Source organism: Pygoscelis adeliae, unplaced genomic scaffold (genome assembly GCF_000699105.1).
Source record: "Pygoscelis adeliae isolate BGI_AS28 unplaced genomic scaffold, ASM69910v1 Scaffold9, whole genome shotgun sequence".
NCBI classification, from domain to species: Eukaryota; Metazoa; Chordata; class Aves; order Sphenisciformes; family Spheniscidae; genus Pygoscelis; species Pygoscelis adeliae.
In genome coordinates, this window is record NW_008825557.1 from 1,361,830 (window position 1) to 1,385,114 (window position 23,285).

The 23,285-nt window shown below is 36.3% G+C and overlaps 1 protein-coding gene across 1 annotated transcript in view; it reads left to right on the plus strand.

Moving 5' to 3' along the window:
• The window catches only part of IQUB (IQ motif and ubiquitin domain containing), a 24,652-nt gene extending 2,052 nt beyond the window's left edge, over nucleotides 1–22,600 (plus strand). The window contains exons 4-11 of the mRNA XM_009332286.1: nucleotides 230–405; nucleotides 2,573–2,783; nucleotides 6,805–6,980; nucleotides 11,872–12,042; nucleotides 13,451–13,627; nucleotides 15,251–15,499; nucleotides 19,406–19,591; nucleotides 22,433–22,600. Coding sequence (XP_009330561.1) covers nucleotides 230–405; nucleotides 2,573–2,783; nucleotides 6,805–6,980; nucleotides 11,872–12,042; nucleotides 13,451–13,627; nucleotides 15,251–15,499; nucleotides 19,406–19,591; nucleotides 22,433–22,600 — 1,514 coding nt within the window. The remainder of the gene's footprint in view (nucleotides 1–229; nucleotides 406–2,572; nucleotides 2,784–6,804; nucleotides 6,981–11,871; nucleotides 12,043–13,450; nucleotides 13,628–15,250; nucleotides 15,500–19,405; nucleotides 19,592–22,432) is intronic.
• The last annotated feature ends 685 nt before the right edge of the window (nucleotides 22,601–23,285 follow it).

Genomic DNA, 23,285 nt, shown 5'->3' on the forward strand with positions numbered 1-23,285 from the left:
ACGCAGGTAATGGCTCTGTAGTGTCTTTTTAGAATGTTGGTTTTGCCAAACAGAATAGAATGTTGACACAATTATTTCCAATAGGAATGAGGAAGTAGATCAGAAATAAGTGTGCAACTGAAAGTATTTAGTGGATGGATATCATTAGTCTTGTGATTTTTGTTACAAATAGCTAATTTTGCCACTTACTGTAATGAAGAAAAAATCTCTGTATATGTTGTTACAATCTGACATGCATTTTTTCCCCAGACGGTTTTTGAAAAAAATAAGCCACAGCAAACAAAAAATACAACATCAACACAGATGACTAAAATTGGCCTGTACGTGTCAAACATGACTGACAAACTAGTAAGTCCTGGAAAGTATCTTACAGCGGAAGAATACCATAAACGTAGACTTGAAGCGGTAGGTTCTCCTCTGTTTGAAACTGTATCTGTAAAGCAAAGTATTACAAAGGTTATCTGAATATTTAATGAGTGTTCAGAGTGTTCAAAGAGTGAATTTAACAGTGAACTGCAAAACATCTGCTTAATCTTCACATTTTGTAATCTTTCAGATATGGGGGAAGCGTGTGTCTGCTCATTTACAATATTAGTGTTTTTAATGACATTTGAGACCTTGTGGTTTCTTAAATACTAAGAATTGTGATTTTACTGGTTTCTGTCTTACAGTGACAGTTAAGCTTCCATATAGAGCATTAGGAATTAAAATGGGCTTGTCCCTACGGCATTCTCATGATCTCTTTGGAAGGACCTAAGCTACAGGCTAGATATAAGGAAGAAATTTTTTACACTGAGGGTGGTGAAGCACTGGCACAGGTTGCCCAGAGAGGTGGTGGATGCCCCATCCCTGGAAACATTCAAGGTCAGGTTGGAGGGGGCTCTGAGCAACCTGATCTAGTTGAAGATGTCCCTGCCCATGGCAGGGGGGTTGGACTAGATGACCTTTAGAGGTCCCTTCCAACCCAAACTATTCTATGATTCTGCATGCTTAATGTATGGCCTCAAATGGATATAGAGTATTGGGTTAGGATTTAGGAGACCTGCATTCAGCTTATGGGTTTTGTGGTTTTCAGGTTTATTTGTTTTAACGGCCTGACAGGTTACCTTTGGCATACTGTTCTGTTTTGGATTGTGTTCAAGCTCCTGCTTTGGTAGAACCAGGTAGAACCTGGCTGTTCAAACACCTGCAATGCGCCTGTGGAGTTTTTTGGTGCGCTGAGTCGCCTCATGCAGGCAATTCTGATGACAGGTCCTGTATAGTCATTGTGCAGAGGATGCCAATTAGGCATTCCAAATTGCTTTTTGAAACCCATATATTCAGTGACTGCACACCTCACTTAAGTACACCCGACATCATGTTAGGCCGGGCACTGCTTTGTAAATTGTCTAGTTATTAATTTGATTGCTTAAAATAGACAGTCTGAATCTCACTAAAAACAGTTGGTTCCCCACGTGTCCAAGTAGGATAATTGTATTGACATGGTTGGCAAGATGCTTTGAAATCTTCTGGGTAGAAGTTTTCTGTAACAACTTCTTATTTGGTCAGCATCAGCTGACGGCAATAAGCATCTTGTAGAAGTGGAACCCAAATAGGTAGCCGTTTCCTCAGGACTGCCAATATGTTTTACTCTGATCATTACTGCCACTTACTGAAATCTGTAATGTATCTGTAGGTAATCCATAATGCACAGTAGAGAGACATCAGCTTGGTGTTTGTTCAAGTTGATGGGCTCGCACAGTGCAGTGTAGTTCCATATTGAAATACTAGCTGAAGCATATTCAAGAGAAATGTTAGGTTACGGTATCTCTAGAGACAGTATAACTGTATTAGTGTGGTTTTGTGCCTGATAGCCTTCAACGCTGAACAATGCTTATTAGCTCATGGTATTGACCTGGCTAAACTGCTTGTGGTGCAAGTGCTAACTCAGCTGGCAGATGCTCAGGCTTGTGCGTTGTGCTCCCTTAGCTTACTATAGACATTTCCCTAGTCTTTAACGACCACAGCTTTGGAAAGTGCATTTTTTAATTTTCTTTTTTAAGTTCTGTCACAACAGCATTGGCAACTTCATTTTCATTATTTGTTTACAAATAAAGTGCAGTTGGTTTTGTGTGTGTATGTGTTGATTTTTGTATTTAGAAATTTAAAAGAAATTTGGCAAATATGTGTCTAAATTATCAATCTAGACACTATATAAATGGATAGTATAATGAGGACCTCTGCCCACAAAGCTGAAAAGATTAAAAACAATACATGGCAAAATGCATTTTTTAAGGAGAGATTTGAAAAAGAAAAATAGATTTTGTAATTGCAGTTTATACTTTAACTTGATGATTTGAACCTAGTTTCTCTACTGTACTCGCTGATTAAACTCCTGTGGTTACCTAAATAAGTAAGCATACTAGTGTTTAGACTAATAGTACATTACTGGTTTTGTAACATTTAAACTAGTTTGAGTACAAGACAAATCTTAGAAAAAATGTAGTTAAGTAGCTGGAAAAAATAACAGTTAAAAAAAAATTATGCTGTATTGTTTTAAATTCACGATTCTTTGGTATTGTATCATATATAGGTAATAGTATTACAGACATATTTCCGTCGTTGGCATGCTATAAATGTAGTGCAAAATCTGAGGGAAGAAAAGAGGTTAAGGCTGGCATGGGAGGCCCAAGAAGAGTTACGGAGAAAAAAAGAGAAAGAAGAAAAACTGAGAAGGGAGCACGAACGAAGACAGAACCCTAAAACAAAAGAAGACTTTGAGCTACTGTACCATGCTTTAGCATGTAAGTTTTCTCCTAAAGGGATACTCTCAAATCAGCAAGAGTACGGTTTGTTTAAAACAAACTCTTCTGGTTTTGACATGTTTCTATAGATACTTCCTTGATTTTGTTGACTTACAGTGGAATTTCTTTCATTTTTAAAGAATTATTTGACTTTCATATATTTCTAGAAGCAGAAAAGGCCTTGACACTGTGTAAGCACTATTTAGCAATAACTAAAACAACCCTGTGTTATCAATGCTGTTTTCATCACAAATCCAAAACATAGCACCATACTAGCTATGATGAAGAAAATCAACTCTATCCCAGCCAAAACCAGCACACCTTTTTAGGAAATAATCAGCTTGTAGAATAATGCTATTTGGCAGGGTTTTTTGGGTTTGTTTTTGTTTTTCCATTAACCTCTAATGTTAAGGTCAGCTAGAGGAACAGGAACTGGTTTTTTGGATCAGAGTTACTTTAATCTTTTTATTCTACATTTAGGATGCTGAAAATAATACCATGAAGAAATTACTGTTAAGATCCTTCATTTGTCATTTAATATAGACGTTTTTTATAATAGATTAGATTTCTTCCCAGAATTTTACAATATATGACTGAGGTTATTCCTTTTGTCCTAGTTGTCTTCTCCTTCTGCTTTTGTTCCTTTATAATTTATTCCATGTTTCACAAAACTGTGTTGTCAAAATTTTAAAAAAATCTGTTAGGAGTCCTACAGGGCATCCTGAAAAACTTACTTTTCCTGTTGGAGTGGATGGTGTCTAATATAGGCGAGCACCTCTCAACTTTCCTGGAAAAATAAGGTGAATACTGCAGATAATTGACGTAACTTACAGGAGAATAATGTTGCAAATGTAACAAAAAACCTAGAGTATGTCCTTTTGGAAAAACAAAAACAATAGAAAGCAGTGGACTTGTACTAGCATATAATGAAACTGCAAGAGTTCTTTTTAAAATGTCTCCTTTTAAGCAAGATGCTTGCACTGTGACTTTCAACAACTCATGTTATCTAAGGCTACAGTGCTTGCTTATGATATAACTCTTCGGCAGTTTGGGCAGTACCATCCTTATAGCAGAACTGGCCCAATGGATTACCTGCTTCATTACAAAGCCACCTACCTTAAACCATCCCAGCTATTTCTTCCATGGTAAACTGAGCATAAATTTGGTGGCGTGTGTTATTCATAGAGCTTAGGATCATGATTCAAGAATTCCCAAGTTATACGCTAATCTTATAATACTGTCATACTTTGTGTGGCATTGAACAAATTGTTTTGTCTGAATGTATAAATGACTTATAAATATTACTGTTTGTGACAAATGTAAAAATTATTACTGGTCTTAAACTTCAGAATTTTGGGAATGGTATCTTCATGAGATCTGTGGTTTGTTAGGGGTTGTTTCCCCCTCCCCCCTTTTTCTTCACAGATAGTTAGCTTTTCACTTCACAAGAATCAAGCCATTTTAAAGGTGTGTCTGACTAGGTAATCAAAAGCCAAGGTGCCCAAATAATAATTTTTTTCCTCTCCACTTATGGCAAGTGCTACTATTTGGTATCTGATTTCCTGCAATATTTTCTTTAAAAAACTGCTTCCTAGCTAATGTGCAATCAAATGTATGATCCACTTTTTTTTAAAGAGTCTTATTTGCAATAGAAACAACAAAGCTGAGTTAAAGTTGTGAATAAATGCTGATATTTCCTATATTTTTAGATTTAAAATTTATGGTTATATAAGTATCTCTTTTGCTTAGTTTAATTCACAAATAATAAAACTTTCAGCTTTGCATGTTCAGGGATTTACTATCTAGACAACCTGAAAAAACATGTGCCACTTCAAAACTGGAACAGAACAAACTCCAGTATTTGAAATGTCTTTTTAACTTTTTGTTAAAAATAATGGTCTGGTGTCAATCTTTTTGGTTTGTTTTTGTTTACTGGTGTTGACTAGTTACTTCGCTACATGGAGACTCGCAGTCATGCTCTTTATTTTAGCAGAGCTTAGTGGTTCTAGGAAGATTTTTTTTTTTTTCTACCTGCATCTGAAACTACTTTTACATTCTTATAGTGTCAACAGTCTACACAAGCTAAATCATTGTGACAGTAATAGAATGAGACTATTGTCCTCTAGAGACTGTGAAGGTTATTGCTGCTGATCACAACAGGGGGATACTATTACAGGGTCAGCCAGTACAAGCAATTCCTGTTGGTACAGAAACTTGCCTGTTGACTGTATGGTGCAGATGAGATGTATCTGTATATTCAGTCTGTCTGCATATAGAGACATTGATTATTTATTTGAAAAGTCAGAACTACTTGGTTTTATAAAAACTGGAATAAAAACTAGGAGGAAAATCTCTGTCTGTAGAACAGATAATCTAAAAGGAATGTTTTTAACTTGATTGCATGTATATGGTGACTCAGGAGGTGAGTATTGATGATAACTGACAGCTGCTTCATTTCTGTAAGTACAAAATTGCTTCCTGTATTTATTAGCTCTGCCTTTGAAGTTGCTGCCCCCTTCAGGCATATAAAGCTTCATGTAAGTTAATTCTATGCGGTGCTTTTGTTTGCTGAAATGGCTTTATTTAAAAATATATCTTTGGGTACTTGGAACTTGTCAGACAGCTGTCATATTAATACCAAAGCTTGGAGAGCCTTAAGGAAATCAATTGAAATATTTTAAAATGGAAAACATAAGGTATTGTAGATAAGGAAGCCACAGGCAGAAAATAAACCTTCCTCCTTTCCCTCCTCCTGCCTCTAATCTTACCTGATACAGGATGTTATAGGTTTTTTCAGTACGTGTGCATCACTTACTGGATTATTTTCTTTATGTTGGGCTTTGCCTTTGCATAACTGTTCTGGAACAATAACAACACTTTGAGACATTATTCAGGAATGTTGAAGTGTTGGATATTATAAAATTCCCTACAAAACTCCAGATGTATTTGAAATGGAACAGACTCTTCAGAAAAGCCAAGAATTTTTACAACGTATGCAAAGGAAAACACTATTCAGTAAACACAATTTGATTTCACGAACAGATTTTTGTAAGGGCATGTTGTCTGTGTATCAGCACCTATAGTCAAAAAATGGGTACTACAAAATAAACCATGATAGACATATGTATACATCTGTATGTTTCTGTCATTAAGTAGTCTAACTTATAAGTGCAGCGGGTACCTGTGGTTTGGTGATTTGACCTAAGAGTCAGAAGGCCAGATTCTTATACAGTGTGTACTGATTGACGTGCTGCTGTCATTATTATCTTGTGGTTTGCGTGCTACTTCCACTTGAAGGGTTCTGTTGTAGAAGAGGAAAGGGTGAGTAAGGCAATGACTATCTAATTATTAATGCGCATCCATCTGCCTTAGATGGCAAAAGATGATACCACTCAAATATTCAGTGTAAGACCTGGAGTGCTAAATGTGACTGTCGGTCAAGTTTTATCTCAGTGTTGGAGGACTTCAAGCTTCTTCAGATTTTACTCATTTATGCAGGGAGAAGCAGTAATATTCTCAGCACTGAGTATTAGTGGTACCACAGTAGGATGCTGTCCTTAATCTGTTGAGAAGATCTCCGTGGTATCTTTCCTTGTGACTTTGATGAGCAATTGTTTAAAAAGTTCCTATTGCTCATACCTTTTGGAGCTTTTGAGTCTCAAACAGTTATTTTAGATGCAAAATTGTGAAGAAATCATTTCATCACACGTTTCCACAGGAGCTAAATTCTTTTTCTCACATAGAGTTCCTTTTTCTCCTAACCCGTCTTCGAGTTTGGAGTACGAATTGGCAGTTTGGAATTGATGTACACACACGTACTCTCACAGAACATCTGTATAAATTACATTCATTTCTGGGCCATTTTGCATGTATTGAAAATATGCATAACAATCAATTCCCTAACATACAAACTGGCTTTTAATGCATATTGAAAATCAATTATGTTATTTCTTAAATATGAAAGTAGAAGGTTCACTGGAAAACATCTTGTAAAAAATACAAATATTTTGGGTATCTGTAGTATGGAAGCAGGAAGAGACTGAACGGATTAACAGAACTCTTACTGGAGCTGAAAGAAAGGCAGCATTTTGTGGACTTCTGGAACAAGAGGCACAGCTGATTGCTTCCATTGGGAGACACAAGCTAAATGCAGATGAGGAGAATCAACAAAAAGCAACGCTGCGCTTTCTGGCTAAGGTCAGTGATGTAATTTTAGGCTGAACATAAAGAATACCGAAGTACAGGAACAGAAAAGACATCTGCAAACTACCTGCCAAAAGTAACTTTTGTAGCTTTAACAGTTAATCATGTGAATGCTAATGTTATAAATATCCAAATCATCTAGTTGTTTATGTCAGTAAAATTCAGTAAATTTCTTTTTCCAAGCTGAGCATTTCTTAGCTCTGTGACTGATGGAAGGTCTAACAGTGCATCATTAAGACTGTTAACTACCTGTGTCTATGGTAAATCTCAGGTGTGTGTATATATAATATAAAAATACAGCACTGAGTGGATGAATTTTGTATTATGTAACTATTCTGCATAAAGAACATGATTCTGATGGCACTGTTAACAGCATTAAAGGCTCAAATACTAACAATTCAGAATGGTTAATTTGAGGTTTTAAAGCATCAAGGTCTTGCCTACCATTCTATATTTTGTATTGTGTGCATTACAGTGATGTAGGAATTCATGCATGAAACTATGCTCTTTCCTAATGTGTTTTTGAAACTTTAAAAATCTGCCTATTGGCTTCTCTTTCAAAAATACTCAGCTTCACTAATCAAAACTAACGACTAACTGATTTTCCCTCTGGTATGTTCTGTTCATTGTTCTCTATAGTGAAAGTTTTGCTATTGCATTTAAACTTAAATGCAAACGTTTAAGCAAGTATTTGCAAAACTCAACTTTAACCCTGCAGAATGGATTAATTGATTCTTTTTTTTTTTTCTTTTTTCTTCTTCCCTCAGAAATGTTATCCTTTGGGAACTAGATTTGTCATTTATTGCCCCATTGAGCACAGGCCTCTGGTCATCATATGTCTGTCTTTAAGGAAAGCATTTATTCTGTTTTTATGTACAGGATAGAAACCCAGAAGAGCTTTGACTGAATTTTATATCATATTGAATCAGTTATTAATTCACTAGTTTCAATTGTGTTAGAACTTTAACTTGAGATTTTATCCTTGTATGATCTTGGGGATGAAATTTAATGCAAGTGTTCTTCAGGCTTTCATCTATAAAACAAAGATGAGAATTCATTTGTACACAAAGATGATTTAGAATGGCATTAGATTCAATGGCACCTTAATGTAAAATACAAAAAAAAGTCCTTTTTAGGTAGACATCCCAGCAATCCATCCCCTCAGAAAAAAAGAAATAGTTTAATTTTTGACTGTTTTCATAGTATGTGACATAATTATGAAAAGAAATACTGCAACAGAAATGGGTCTTTTACTATGATTTTTTTTTTTATTATTTTTGACTATTTAGTGCTCAAAAGTAAAAATGGCAGTTTTGTCCAAAAAAGACTTTTTTCATTCTTTTTATTACTGATGTATGGGAACTGGACTGTAAAAAGTGATTTGATAAAATCTATTACCTTTCTTCATTATGAACAAACTACTTATCTGAAATGTTGGTAGAACTGTTACCAAGTTTATTGCTGTGATGTGATTGTATTCTCTGTTACTGCTTTCAAGAGTGCAAAAAAACAGAAAACTAAATATTTAGGAATTATATCAAAACCTTGAATGTTAAATATTTGCTTCTACTATTTACAATCTATTCTGTTATCTTCTCAGAAAAAGAAGCCTGGAACAGTCAAAGCAAATATATTTGTCTTTTAACTGAGTCTCTATCTTTATTTTTCCTTTAATGACTGCTTTCCAATGTCCTATCCTATATAGATTACTTCCAGTATATATACAAGTTGTACAGTTTTCTTACATCTGGGAATCAGAAGCAAAATATTCTTCAGTACCAGAATTCTTAGTGACAATTGACGTTTGGAGATTCAGGAGACGCATGAGAGATGAGAGATGCTCTCTCTTTCCAAACAGTGGACATGTTTCTGAAGCGCTTACTACTCATTTATTTATTCCTATTTTAAATTTATAAATTATGTTTTTTGTTAAAGAGACTGGTTTCTTTTTAATTTGAAAATCTAGTGAGCTTCTGAACTACTGCAACTTTTCACGCTCTTTTTATCATGTCAGCTATAGGTTTTTGAGTGTTGTTCTAAACTGTTGACATAGATAGCAGCCTAACTCAGAGGTAAAGAAAGTAACAATTTCTGCATTTCTTAAAAAATAAAATAAATAATTTTGGAAATCTCAAAATTAAATGGATGGTTTGTTGTGACTGTAACAGTGCAATTTATACACTTTAGTAGTATGAAATTTATTGTTGGAGTGCTAGATTATAGGTTATTCAGTTATTTCTTGAACTTTGAGCTGATAATGTTAATCTGGACACTTGCCAGTTAAAGTAGGAATTTCACATCTGAAGACTGCAAGCATTTCACTTTGCTGCAATAGCCAATGCAGCATGATATGAAACTTGCTTCTCCATGGAAACCTTCGTTCCCTTCTTTGCTACTTTAGGCGTGTACCTCCTCATGCATGTGTGTTTTACAATGGTTGCTGCTGGTTGTGTGTGCACTACATTCTAGGGTGTTCTTTTTTACACTGAGCTCATTCTTCTTCAGCATTTGTATTGTGAAGAGGAAGTACTTGATTAAGCTTTTATACAGCAATTTTATTTTCTTAAAGGAATTTGTGTAATTGTTAACTATTTCTCAGTTCATACCTTTCATGCTTTGTGCTATTTCTGCACCCATCCTATGGATTTTTTTACTTTTCTTACCTTTTTCTCTCTGTGTCTGTGGTGATGTGTTTCTCTCCTCAGGTGCTTTTTTCTGCTTTCATGCATTGGCAGCAGAATGCAGTTATGGTAGTCTTGCTCTCTGAAGTAATACAGATAACAGGATTATTGTAAATTCCGCAGCACTCCCAGCACACTAAAAGGCAAGAAAAAGCTGGCAAAAAATCTCGAAGTTTTAGTTTTCTCGCATCAATCTTGAATACATGAAAATAGTCCTGAAATCAGAGAGCTAGTGATTCTTTCTGAAATACTGGAAATCTTCATATTGATGAGACCTCTGTATTATTTTTTTTTCAGTAAAATGCTGCATAATTTCTTTCTTTTTAAATTATTTTCTTCTATATAATACCCAGTTATGATGAGGTAGTAAGAAAAATTACAGAAGTTACAGATATGATATCTTGCTTTGAATAATTTAGACGTTATCATAATACAGTTGGTCTGTATCAAGGGTCATTTGCAGAGTGGAATACTGCGACTGCTAGCTCATATATGGGTTGTTGCAAATTTGTCAGAAGAACCTAGTTTTAATAACCATTTCCTAGGGTAAACTCTGCCCACTGACTCTCCCTAGCATAAGCAAATGACCTTTCTGTCTTATAAGTGATTTCATTGAAGAGGATCAAATGTAGGTACTGAATTAACTACTCCGTGGAAAACGGTGATTTTTGCCAGTCTACCATACAAAGGAGTTACAGCATGATATAGCTTCTAAGTTGCTTGGGTTTTTTTTTTAGAATTTCTAGTACTGTACAAAGATAGTGAAACAAAGTCATGAAGTTACAAGAGAATGTTCCCTTTTTATGACAGAGAGAGAAAATCTCATCTTTCTAGTTTTGCAGCAGTTCAGAGATTTCACTAACGAATTAAGAGTTTTATTTTTTACTAATGTCTGGTTTTGCTATTGCATTTCTTAATCAGTTTTGGCTCTGAATTGTGATCTCTGATTAACAATACCTCCTTTAATTAGAGTTTCACCCCCACTGATAATGTAACTAAATGTCAGTTATTCAGTGTTAAATCCTTTTTTCAATTATTTTGTCTTTCCTTTGCTTACCTAACTTTATAATTTATTTATTTGAAAGTGTAGAAAGCTCTATTTTGATTGTGGTGGTGACTAATCATATCTATTCTAACTATCTAATATTCTTGGTATTTTTAGGACTTATCACCATAGCAAGTCTGTATATTTGGTCAAAACAATGATTGTGTCGATGCTGGGGTCATATTCAGAAAACTACTAGGCATGTGAATGCTGCATGAAGTGTTACTGAAGTTAGCTCGCACTGAGTCTGCAAAGTGAAGTTCACAAGTGTTTGTGAACACTCAAGTTCCAAATACAGTGAAAAGAAAATACACAGAATGAGGTTTCCAATAGCTGTCCCAATTAAGGAAAGAGAGTGGAGTTAGGTAATGATGGGGAGAGGGTTTTGAATACTATCTTTCTATTGGGTTTAGATATCTCCCTCCTGTGTAACAGTGTGGTTTGCAACCAAAACCAGTCTTCCTGAAAGAGGAGAATGGTTGGACTTCTCAAACTGAGTGGGGCAGCTGACACCACGTAACTTCTCACTGTCTATAGAAGTTAAAGATGTGCAAAGAGACAATTGAAGTAGTAGGCATATGGTATGTGGTTAAGTTAGCAAACAAGGAGCGAGGTGAAGTATCCAATAAGCTGTAAACTCATACTCTGCCTTAGTCAGGTTTACCGAAGTCTGTGCCTTCTATCCATCTGTATAGCTAGCACAAATAGAACAGTTCCCGGGAGATATTTTGTACTGCGGTAGACTCTGAGGCCTTAAATTTGCAATCTTTACACAGTCAACAGTCCCATTGATTTTTACTGATAGTTGAGAGGGATTTATGACTGCAAGATGAAATACAGAGCAAATGTATTCTAACACTACTGTCAGTAAATTAATTTTAAAGAAGAGCATATCCCTGTAGGAGAATATTGTTTACTTTTAATATGCTGTAAGTCAAAATTTTCATGACCTGCAACTTTAAACAAAGTGTGCAGTTGAATATTTGCTCTGCTGGAAAAGGTACTGTATAAATAGCGACCATTGAATTAGCCTTTTGTATTAGTCAAGCATTAATGTTAAGTCCCTATTTGCTCTGGTGAAACTTGATATAACATAATGCACTTGTTCAGCTGGTGATCAGGTTATAATAGCTAAGAGTTGTACAAATTGTTTCTGAAGTGTGCACAACCTAAGAGATGGAAGGCGTATGATGGAAAAATCACTGAAATGGATACACAGTACACACTCCGTGCCAGAGAACTATTTGAAATCTACCGCAGCATTAGCATGAATGATATCCCAAAAGATGAGAGGGTAGATGTGCTGCTAACGCTCAGACATACAGTGAAGGTATGTTTTATTTTTCTATTTATGTTTAGCTTGAAGCTGTACTTCCCAGAGACACAGTGACTTAATTATGTTGACACACAAGCAACTCTTCTTCTGGCAAACAAGTGATAGGATGATCAGTGGGCAGCAAGAGAAAGCCTAGTGTACCACCTGGCATGGGAGTGTAATTTACATTCCAGATAAATTCATATTTCACTTTGTAATGTGCATATTTTTCTTCAAATTGTGTTAGAATTTTAACCCCATGGTTTTAGAGTTTTTCGTGTATTAATACATAATACAATTTTAGTACAAAGTTTAGCTTAATATTTATAACAACTTGATGAAAACCATGGCAGAGATGTAAGTGGCTATTTTTTTTTTTTTTCCTCAGTTCTTTGAAACATCTGTTTAGAACCTTCTCTCTCTGTTGGTTTGGGTTACCAGTTTTATGGCTGGCAAATATTAATTTTTTTTTTTTCCTTTGCCCCTCTCTCCCCACCCCCACTGCTGCTGCCAGTGTTCCCAGTGAATTAGAAGCTGGCTGCTTTTTTTTTAGTCTTTCATATTTGTTTATTTATTTATTCATGTACAAAAAGAATAATATGAGTTTCAGGATACTTTCAGGATGATACTGTTGACATCAAACTAGAATAGAATGTTGCTTCCTGGTCTTATTAAAACAAACATACATCTTGCTGTTTGCATTGGTAGTACCAGAATTTGATCTAAAGCCAATATAGCATTGGGAGCATTGCTAGTTTATGAACTCCTGCCCATCTTAATACAAGTCAATATTGCTGTAGTGAACAAATTCTAGAATTTCTGTAAATTAACACTCTGTTTTAGGTGAGAAAACATTGAACTCATTCACCTCTCATCTCTCTCTGGAGAATCTCCTGCTAAGCATTTGAAACATTGAAATGACTAATTTCCAAGCATGCTCATAAAGTCCCCCATGCGTTTTGTGTGATGGCTTTTTTTGTTTGTGTTTGGTTTTTGTTTTTTTTTTTTTTAAACCGTCTACTGTGTATGTACATTACACCTCCTACCACATAGCCAAGGTAAGCTTCTTAGGGAGATATTTCTTGGGGCTTTTGGAGACTGAAAACTTTGCACGAGTTCTGTGCCTCTGCTTAGCATTTTTTAATGCCTCCAGGTTTACAGTTCCTCACCGCTTTGGTATTTATACAGGCCTCTTAAAGCAGGATCTGTAAGCATTCTCAGTTTTTTAGTTCTTTACATTAGTTTTCTTGGAGGTTGTTTTCCTAAGACACTAAGGGGTTCTTATATGAACATGTTCTTACGTGAACATGTAGAGGTATGAATGATGATTAGCAAAGAATCTATAGGTTGCATTAGAATTATTTTGTTTGTTTGCTTCCTTATTGTTGTGGAGTTTTTCCCTATTCTTTTTGTTTTCTTTCAGGAACATGAATGTAAATTGACATGGGAAATAGTAGAATTAATTGACAGGGAAGTTGATCTTATGTCAAGAGAGGTGAAAGAATGCAACTTGGAAGGACTGAGAAAAAGAATTTGTACATTATTTCTTCAGTATATTAAAACTCCAAAATTTAACGCTGAAGTTGCTAGGATACTTAAGGTATTATTCCTATTTTGCAGTCTGACATAGTGGCCATCGAACTAAAGATGGTGGAGAAGGGGGATGGAAAACAAGGAAACCTTTTTTTAATTTTAGATTTTGCTGTAGAATTGCTGGAGGAGTTTCTCCAGAAGTAAAATGTAGCAAGTACAGAGGCTTCACACAAATAAGCTTATATAGTCATATATGAAGCATGGGGCATAGACATGGGTGTAAGAAGCTGACAAATGGCTGGTAGCACTGAGAGAGCCCAGGAACACTATGTATGAAATAAAAAAATCTGAGAATTGTAAATGGTAGATCTTATGGGATGGTAACAGTGAATTGTAATAACGAATGGGGAACCAATAGAGAGGGCAATTATCTTTTCTCCACTGGACAAGAGGCAGCATCCCACGTGTCCAGAAAGAAAGAACATTGCCATTGTCAAAGTGATGTCTAATGAGCTTGCACCTAACCAAGAGCTGTTACGAGCTTCTGTTGTACAACCAGTTGCTGCTTCATGAGAAGCAGATATAGCTATGAAGTGGAGATAGTGGTAGACACCTCTCAAGTCGTGTGATTGTTTTTCTTTTCTGACTACAGATTACAATTAAAAATACAATTCACTATCATGTTTCTGCTTTAGGCAGCAACATGTATTCTGCATCTATCAGAAGAGGATTCCTCTTACAGTGATTGATGGTATCTCAGGAGTAGAGAATCTGTCAGTAAATGTTAGTGGGATTTGGAACCAACCAGCAGTTATTTTACACTAAGTTTATGAACAGGGTTACCTAGATGGGTCATAGCAGAGACTGGAGATAGGAGATCTGTGGCTTCTGTAGCTTTTTGGTTAACTGTACCTTGAGTTGAAGGCTGAATTGCACCTATATTTGTATTTGAATCTTGTAACCTTCTGTAGACCATAAAACAGATGGCATTTCATCAACAGACAGTGAAGGCGACCAAATCCTCAGGGTACTTTCAAAAAAAGGCAGATGACCACAATAGGTAGCTGGACTATCAGATTACTCAAACTACCCAATTACAGGCTTGGGCCCTCTGCACAGACTACATTAAATTCTTTCCAGAACCCATGAAGCAATATGAGGTTGAGGAGGTCATTAGCAAGTTTAGTTTATTATCTTCCCCTATATTGTTTTTGGACATGTGGCTCTGATGATTTTATATTCTTATGCCAAAATATTAATATGCCCATAATCTCAAGGTTTTATCTTTGACATAAAGGGCAGATTCTATGTGAAGAATTAAATGCAGAAGAATTAGTTTCTCTTTCCTCTGTGTTGTCATCTTCCCAGAGATTACAATCTGCATACATAAAAGCGCCAGCAGGACTACTGGAGCATAATGTCTAGGATCTTCATATAGCTTAAAAATGAACTGACTGATCTGTATAACTGATTTTAACAAGTACAGTCAGAAAGTAGAATGGCTTTTGGTCTTCTATTTAAAAAAAAAAGTAAACTCTATTGGATGTTTTAAAATACATATTACTGGCTTTTACATATTAGAATACTTGCATGAACATATGTAAAATGTATTCTGGTAGAGTTAGGGTGACACACAAGTAATAGAAAGATACTTTGTGTTAAATTAACTTTTTTTTTTTAAATCTTGTAGGTTCCACCAGATCCCTTAAAGCTTTATAAAAATGTTAACTTCTGTCGTAGTTGCGAAAATTACTTACCATCTACTGAGTTTCCTGTTCCTGCTAATTCCCGCACCATTGGCAGATGTCGCTTGTGTTGCAAGCTTGATAATGAGGCTCGGCGACGAGAAGCGTTTTTGAAGCACAAACTCATACTAGAAAATCTCAGAAAGTCTGAAGCTGATTATCAGGACAATGCTAAAATTGTTTTCTTAGTTCAGGTACTGTCTGAAAGAGCATTGCTAATGATGGAAACCAGTGGCTTTGACTATAATTTTTCCTTTATTTTGTGGATGTTGTTGACAGGTGGAGAAATAGGCTAAAAGATACAAAAACTTCTTCTTGTGATATGGGATGTTCCATACCATAAAGAAGAAGCGCTTAAGCTCTTGAAGTATAGCTGTACTTTCAAAAGTGGTTGCAAGCTACACATTAAAAGAAGGTAGAAGCCTAGCTGACAGGTCAAAGAATCAGATGATCCGGTTTCTTCTTCTGGTTCTGCTATGGCCATCCTGTTGTTTAAAGTCACTGGCATCATCTGTAAAGCAAGAATAATGTTTTTATGACTATCATACTGTTCAAGGCATAATGCTAGTAAAACATTTTAAGCCCCATTATTTGGACTGTTTTAGTAATACAACTAAATTGTTTTGTGTTCTCAGAAGGAAAAAAATAAAGAAGCTGAGGTTTTGACATTCCTGTTCTATGTCAGTAGAATATCTGTATAGTTGAAAGTTTTACTGTTTTGCATTTATTAGGAGAGGGATTCACTAAATATTTTAATTTTCTAATTTTTTACCATTATCTGTAATAATCTGTAATCTTTTGCAATACTATTAAGTAGCTAATGTTTCTTAATAATCATTACTGGAACAACTCAGTTCAAAGAACTTCTTGCCTCTGTCTTCAGCAAATTCTCTCTTTTAGTTGTTATTACTTATTTTGTCAACAAAAGAATTTGACATCCAGTATCCACTGGGAAAGTTTCAAATCTGAGGTAATTGCAAAGTGTTATTTATTGAAAATATTGAATGGCTGAGATTTACTTGAACTTCCTGAAATTTAGTAATAAAAATCTCTACAGCATCAACATTCATAGAACAGTTTTTGAACTGTATTTTCAGTATGTCTGAAACAACAACCAAGCAAACAAAAGCCAGTCATCAATATCCCACTGCTACCAAAACAAGCCATGCTGTGGTTTAGCACTTTGCCAATGGCAGTTGCCAAAAGGAAGATTGGGATTCTTTAATTATCGTGCCTGTGTTAAGAAATATTATCAAAGAATCTGGATTTTGTAGATGATGTTCATCCATATTGGTTTTCACTTAAGCTGAAAAGTTTTTCTTGTCTGTGTCTAACTTAGTTTATCTTAATATGTAAACATCCTCCAAAATCTTTTGGACCTCTCTCACATCGCATCACATCGCTTGTGATGGCTGGTGGCCATTGATGCACTGAAACATGACTGCTTCTTAACTGCTGACACTGAAGGCCCTCACTTGCAGTTCTGTTTATGGTTGTACCACCGCAACATCTCTAGATACTGTTTCATTTTCATCCAAATTAACTTCAAGTTCTTCTCTTTAGAGTTGTAAATACTTAAATGACAGAGGTTTGTATCTTAAATCACTAATTTCCTTGGGTTTTTTCCTAACATTTCCTTAAATTACTAGTTTTTTTCTGTGCTGCTTCGTTTTTTTTTCCTTCTCTTCCCAACAACCATCTGTCCCCTGCTCCATTTAGATCCAGAAAACAGCTCTAAGGCATCTAGAAATTACTTGGTCACAATAGAAGTTTTCTGCAGCAGCTATGACAGCTTCATTCATTGCCGAGTGCAGTACCATTACTGGCTCTGATTGTATTGTCTGTGGATAGATGCTAGACTTTTGTGAGAAGATAAAAGATTTTTCTTCAGATTTCTTGCATACTGATTCTAACTGTGTTTGGGTTGACCCACCTATATGAGTGCTGCTAAGGTTTAAAAGGCAAAAGCAGTTGGTGGGAGTTATGGTAGCTCCACCGAATTCCGCTTACTGCAACTAAAGACCTTTTTGGTATCAAAATGAACTAGTTCAGCAAATGTGTAAAGTACCGAGGCTGCCTTTTATTCTTTCAGGGGGTTTAACTATGCCATGCTCCTTCGAATCAATGGTACGTACTACGGCGTTGATTTTTCTTGATGAGCAACATCCTAATGGGAACATCGTATTCATTTGAAGTTACAAATACACTAAACTCCTTTATCAGTTTGCTGCCTACCCTCTTTTCCCAGTCTCAGCTGCTGAGCCTTCAATGATACTTGTTCCCAACCTGTCAGATGACAGTGCTGAAGGCCATTTCTGTTTCTTGTGAGCACAGAACAAATTATTAGAGGGGGTGGGAGGGAAGCATCATTTGAAATGAATTAACTGTAAAATTTCACAGCAAAATGCATGCCTACCTTTAGAAAGTGCAGAAGTCTCTTAAATCAAACTCTTCCCCGTTACCTGAGAATTTTTAACGTAGAACAAGCTTTTGCCTAGTTTTCAGGCAGAAAAAAACCTGTAATCCAGGAAAAACAAGAGTCAAATTATGGATCTGTTTTACATGGACCCTTATATGCCTCAGTATAGATTTTTGCAAGATCTGGTAACTTTTGAGATGTGTAGCTTAGCACGCATGTAGTAGTACTTGCTAATGTGTCTGCTTGCAAATTTCTGGCTTCTAAGAAGAAGATACAAAAGTTATTTGAAATTTTGTGAAAAGGAGGAAATGCTGAAAACAGAAGCCAATTAGTGAAACCTAATAAAGGAGCCCTGTAGGACCAGCTTTAAGACCAGATGTAGGAGCAGTCCTATGCTCCTGGGATCAGTAGGCACAGATTTATTACCAGTGGAGGTTCTAAGCCCGGCTCTTATCTTACATTTTCCCTGGCAAGAATTTACATGGGCTCCTGGATTTTGGAAGCAAGATGGATGAGAATACATGAGGCTACATTTCACTAAAGCACTGTGTTGGTATAGTTTCATTCATTCTTTGTCAGGAATTTAATTAGTAACATGTAAGCACCATTATTTAATTAATTAAGTGAAGATTTCTTTTCAGAGGAATTGAGTTGTCTTCAAATGGCTAGCTTGGAGGAAAACCTATTTAAAAGTCTGTTGTTTGCAGACTCCTGTAGATAAAAATCTTCTAATTATTTTCCATGACTAATACAGAGAAGAATTAATGGAGGGTGACACTTGCCAAAGTACAGTGGTAAATGATGCCCCAATTTTTTTTTTTCCATTCAAGAGGCTGTTTTTATCAAGATTTAGTAGTGATTTTGGATGGTTAGTGATAAATAAAACAAATTAAGATTGATGTAAATTAACCTTAGGCATAGGTTAAAAGTACATTTAAAGGCCTTTCTGTACTAGAGAACCTTTACAAACAGACCTTCTATTATTTTTTTGTTAATAATGTAGCATAGCTACCTGATCACATGATCTCATTTGGTAAAATGAACAACAGTATCATGAGCACAATAAATTCTTCATATGTCGACAGCAGAATGAGGGGAAGAAAGCAAAGCAGGCGGTGATTTGGGGTTTGTCACAGGTGGAAGTTTTTCTTGTCCTAATTTCCCACATTTTCCAGGCCAGATTATTCTGATTATATGTAAACTTTAAGTAATTTATTAGCGTAATAACTCATTCGTTGAATAACATCAATTCCGAACTGAAGACTGAAGTGGTAAAGTCATCTCAGTAATGACAGAGATGGATTATTGTTATTAACCAAAAAGATCTGAACAGGCTTAAGCATGCTACATAAGAAAAACCGTGAGATTTAAGAAGCTTTATAAGAGCAGTTAAGCAATCAGGATGATTCACATCAGAAGATATGAATTGCCATTGGCAGAGACAATCAAAGTAAGAATGTAGTATTTTAGAGATGATAGAAGAAAAATGCAGTTAATAATTGCCACACCATGCTACAGGAAGATGTGAATATCTAGACATTCTTTAACCAAGTGATTATATGACACATACATAGAAAAAGATTTTTTACTCAAAGCTTTATTTGGATTCTTATATGGTTACAATGCTTTTGTTATAGAATGAAACACGCTTCTTCCTTCTTAACCCTGTTTTCCATTTCAGCATCAAGACCTGCAGTACATGATTGAGAACATATGGGGCTGTCAGTCAGCTCTCAGTGCCTGCAGTGACCTCTATGAATTGGTTATGGTCAGATGGGATAAGCAGCGTGAGTGGTCTCCGTGGAACACTATTCTCCTCACTAAAGATGAGGCGGATGCACATCTTAGGCTGTGTAACCTTCAGGAGGTAAGATTTGATGGGCTTAATTTTTTACAATATTTATATTATGTTTTAATAGAATCCTGTGACTAATGATATTTGGCCACATTTAGTCCTTACACTCATCCATGTTTAAATTGGCCCATTGTGACTATTTAAATGGTTGCATCTATACTATTAAATAAAACAGGCACTAGTCCAGAGGGCAGCTGACATAGTACAGCTCACATCCATATGCCTGAACTCTGTCTTGCCCTGATTCTCCCTCCCAAAATGCAAGAAGCTAAGTGCCCTCATCCATGCTGCCCACTGAGAACAATGCCATACCTATGCTCTTCCCTCAGCTGAGATCAGACAAGAGCTGGCCTGGATGAAAAACATACTAAGGACTAACCATAAATACTGTGACAACTGTATGCCTGTGCTCTTGCACATGCTCTTGCCTCATTAGTTTCTGGCCTTATAAATTTCTCATCAAATAACAGAATAGCTCTTTGTCTAGAACTTAACCATTTGTCATAATAAAATTTATCTCAATTTACTTTCTTACATAGATGTCATTTAAGTACCCCGACAATGTAATCATATAGTTTGTAATTAAGCAATAAAAACATAATTGCTGTTCTGAGTTGAAAAAACTTAAGAATTTGTTAAAGAAGTCATTGAAACTGTGTATTTTTACACCACTCCCCCCAAATTCCATATCTAAACATGGTAGTCTGGTAAATATCTCACTCCACTGGACAGCATGTGGTAGAGTATTTAGTTTTCTAAGGCGTGAGAGAATCCTGTGAGCTGTATTTGTCCTGCAATTAGTAATGGATTATTAAGCCTTTCACCTCTAGGTCATTGATTTATCTCAGTAGTGATATGAGGTCATTGTTGTATAGTGTCCTTTTGTTCAGGGTGTTCTTAATTCAATTTCTAACAATTTGTGTGCATCACAAATGCAACTTCAGTTGTTACTCATTGCCCTTCTTGTTGGAAGTCTTGAGAGTATGTGATAACTAAATTGACAGAGCAAATGAATTGCTCTTTCAATGAAAGGTTTGCTTTGAGGACAAAACATGACTCAAGGAATTCTAAAGGTAAAGGGAATTCTGCCATCCATGATATTTTTTGTGTGTGTGCCCAACTTGTGTCTTCAAGCAGACACATGGTTATGTGAGCATTAGCTTTAAAAGGTACAATCAATGTCAAGCTGGAAATTCCTTTATTGACTCCTCTGTCTCACTTTCAGTCAACAGCGCTGTTCAGGCAGTCTGAAGCTAGTGATGCTTCTCTGCATCCATAAATTTATGTTACTAGCATTATGGCAGGCAAAGATTCTGATTATGCACTTATCTGGTTTAACTTCTGTCGTAGTTTAACCCCAGCTGGCAACTAAGCACCACACAGCCGCTTGCTCACTCCCCGCCAGTGGGATGGGGGAGAGAATCAGAAGGGCAAAAGTGAGAAAACTTGTGGGTTGAGATAAAGACATTTAGATAGGTAAAGCAAAAGCCGCGCACGCAAGCAAAGCAGAACAAGGAATTCATTCACTCCTTCCCATGGGCAGGCAGGTGTTCAGCCATCTCCAGGAAAGCAGGGCTCCATCACGTGTTAACAGTTGTCTTTGGGAAGACAAACGCCATCACTCTGAATGTCCCCCCCTTCCTTCTTCTTCCCCCAGCTTTATATGCTGAGCATGACATCATATGGTGTGGAATATCCCTTTGGCCAGTTGGGGTCAGCTGTCCCAGCTGTGTCCCCTCCCAACTTCTTGTGCACCCCCAGCCTACTTGCTGGTGGGGTGGTGTGAGAAGCAGAAAAGGCCTTGACTGTGTGTAAGCACTGCTCAGCAGTAACTAAAACATCCCTGTGCTATCAACACTGTTTCCAGCACAAATCCAACACACAGCCCCATACTAGCTACTATGAAGAAAATTAACTCTATCCTAGCCAAAACCAGCACAACTTCCTAAGTCTGGATGTCATAGTCAAAGAGATGCCATTAACTTGATTAGGTCCAGAGCGTCAGTGGAGATGGGAGTTAGGCCAGAAGAGCAAAAGGTAAGGTATGCAAACCTACCTAAAAATCATAAGGTATTTTCGCTTAGCTCTTGCTACAAAAATAGAAGCAGGCCAGCTATAGTGAGGAGTCACCTTTCTTCACTGGTAATGGCCAAAGCTTTATTTAAAAAAAAATAAGTGTGAAATAAGGAAAATGAAGCGAAGTTAGAATGTCATAATTTGAATCATTGTTTCTCATTCACTGAAACAAAAAAAGGACTCTCAAGCACTTTCTTTAATAGCAGTTATTCATAATGATGACTATAGCGATAGCAAAGGGTTTTTTCAGCGAAATATTCTGGTTATTTATTGCATCATCTGAACTACTACTGATCACTAGAAAGTTAGGAAAATGTCACCACTGAACACAAAGGCTGACTGAAATGCTGCAAAATGCTTGCTGCCGTGATTATTTGTAAGTAATCACTCTGATTCTTATCAAGGACATTTTCTATAGTCATCACCTTGAAAATGTTGATATTTAAGCATTGCCTTTTTTAATTTTCAAAGGTAAGTACGAATGTTCTTATCTGGGGAAAAAAAAAGTTTTATCTTGGACCAATAAAAAAAAGCCAGTTTTTCTGTTTTTAAAAGGTGACTAATATTTCACAAGGAGTGGTTAGTAATTTTCACTACTGGGCCATAAGGTAGCAGTATAGAACTACAAAATATTTCATTATGTCTCTTATTTGAATAAATTATCTGGCTTAGTTTATTAAAGGGTCACTATTTATACTGTCTAAAATATGAAGCAATATGTAGATTGCTAGATATTGTAATTGTATTTAATGGGATTTGGATTTTTTTTCCTTTCAGGCTTATGAAGCGGCATTTATTCACAGAATAAAACATAAGCATATCCGGGCAAAAAGCTACTTTGCTCAGATTCCAGCGATGGCATCATTTTTGCATAGGAGTGACAATCAGGCTAATGCAAATGAATTTTTAATAGCTACGCCTATTCCTACTGGTACAAAAACATAAGTCTTAGGCAAAGTTAATTGAAGTTAAAGAAGTTAACTGAACTATCGATTAATACAATTTCCTTGGTTTTAAAGAAATGTACTTTTTCATCAATACCTTAATTGTATTACACATATCAAAATAAACTTCTGAGGATAAAATAATTTGATCTTGACCAGTCAATATCACTGCATTTCATGTTTTGTAGCCTCATTATTTAAACAGAAAAATGTTGTTGATGAGCTTTATAAATTCTAAATTTTTAGAGCAATGACTGTCTTTCTGTGGTGGGTTGACCTTGGCTGGCTGCCAGGTTCCCACCAAGCTGCTCTATCACTCCCCCTCCTCAACTGGACAGGGGGGAGAGAAAATACAACGAAAGGTGCGTGGGTCGAGATAAGGACAGGGAAATCACTCAGCAGTTACTGTCATGGGCAAAACAGACTCGACTTGGGGAAATCAGTTTAATTCATTATGAATCAAATCAGAGTAGGATAATGAGAAATAAGAACAAGTCTTAAAACACCTCCCCACCCCTCCCTTCTTCCTGGGTCAACTTCACTCCCGGATTCTCTACCTCCTCCCCCACAGTGGTGCAGGGGAATGGGGAATGGGGAATGGGGGTTGTGGTCAGTTCATCACATGTTGTCTCAGCCGCTCCTTCCTCCTCACTCTCTTCCCCTGCTCCAGTGCGGTGTCCCTCCCA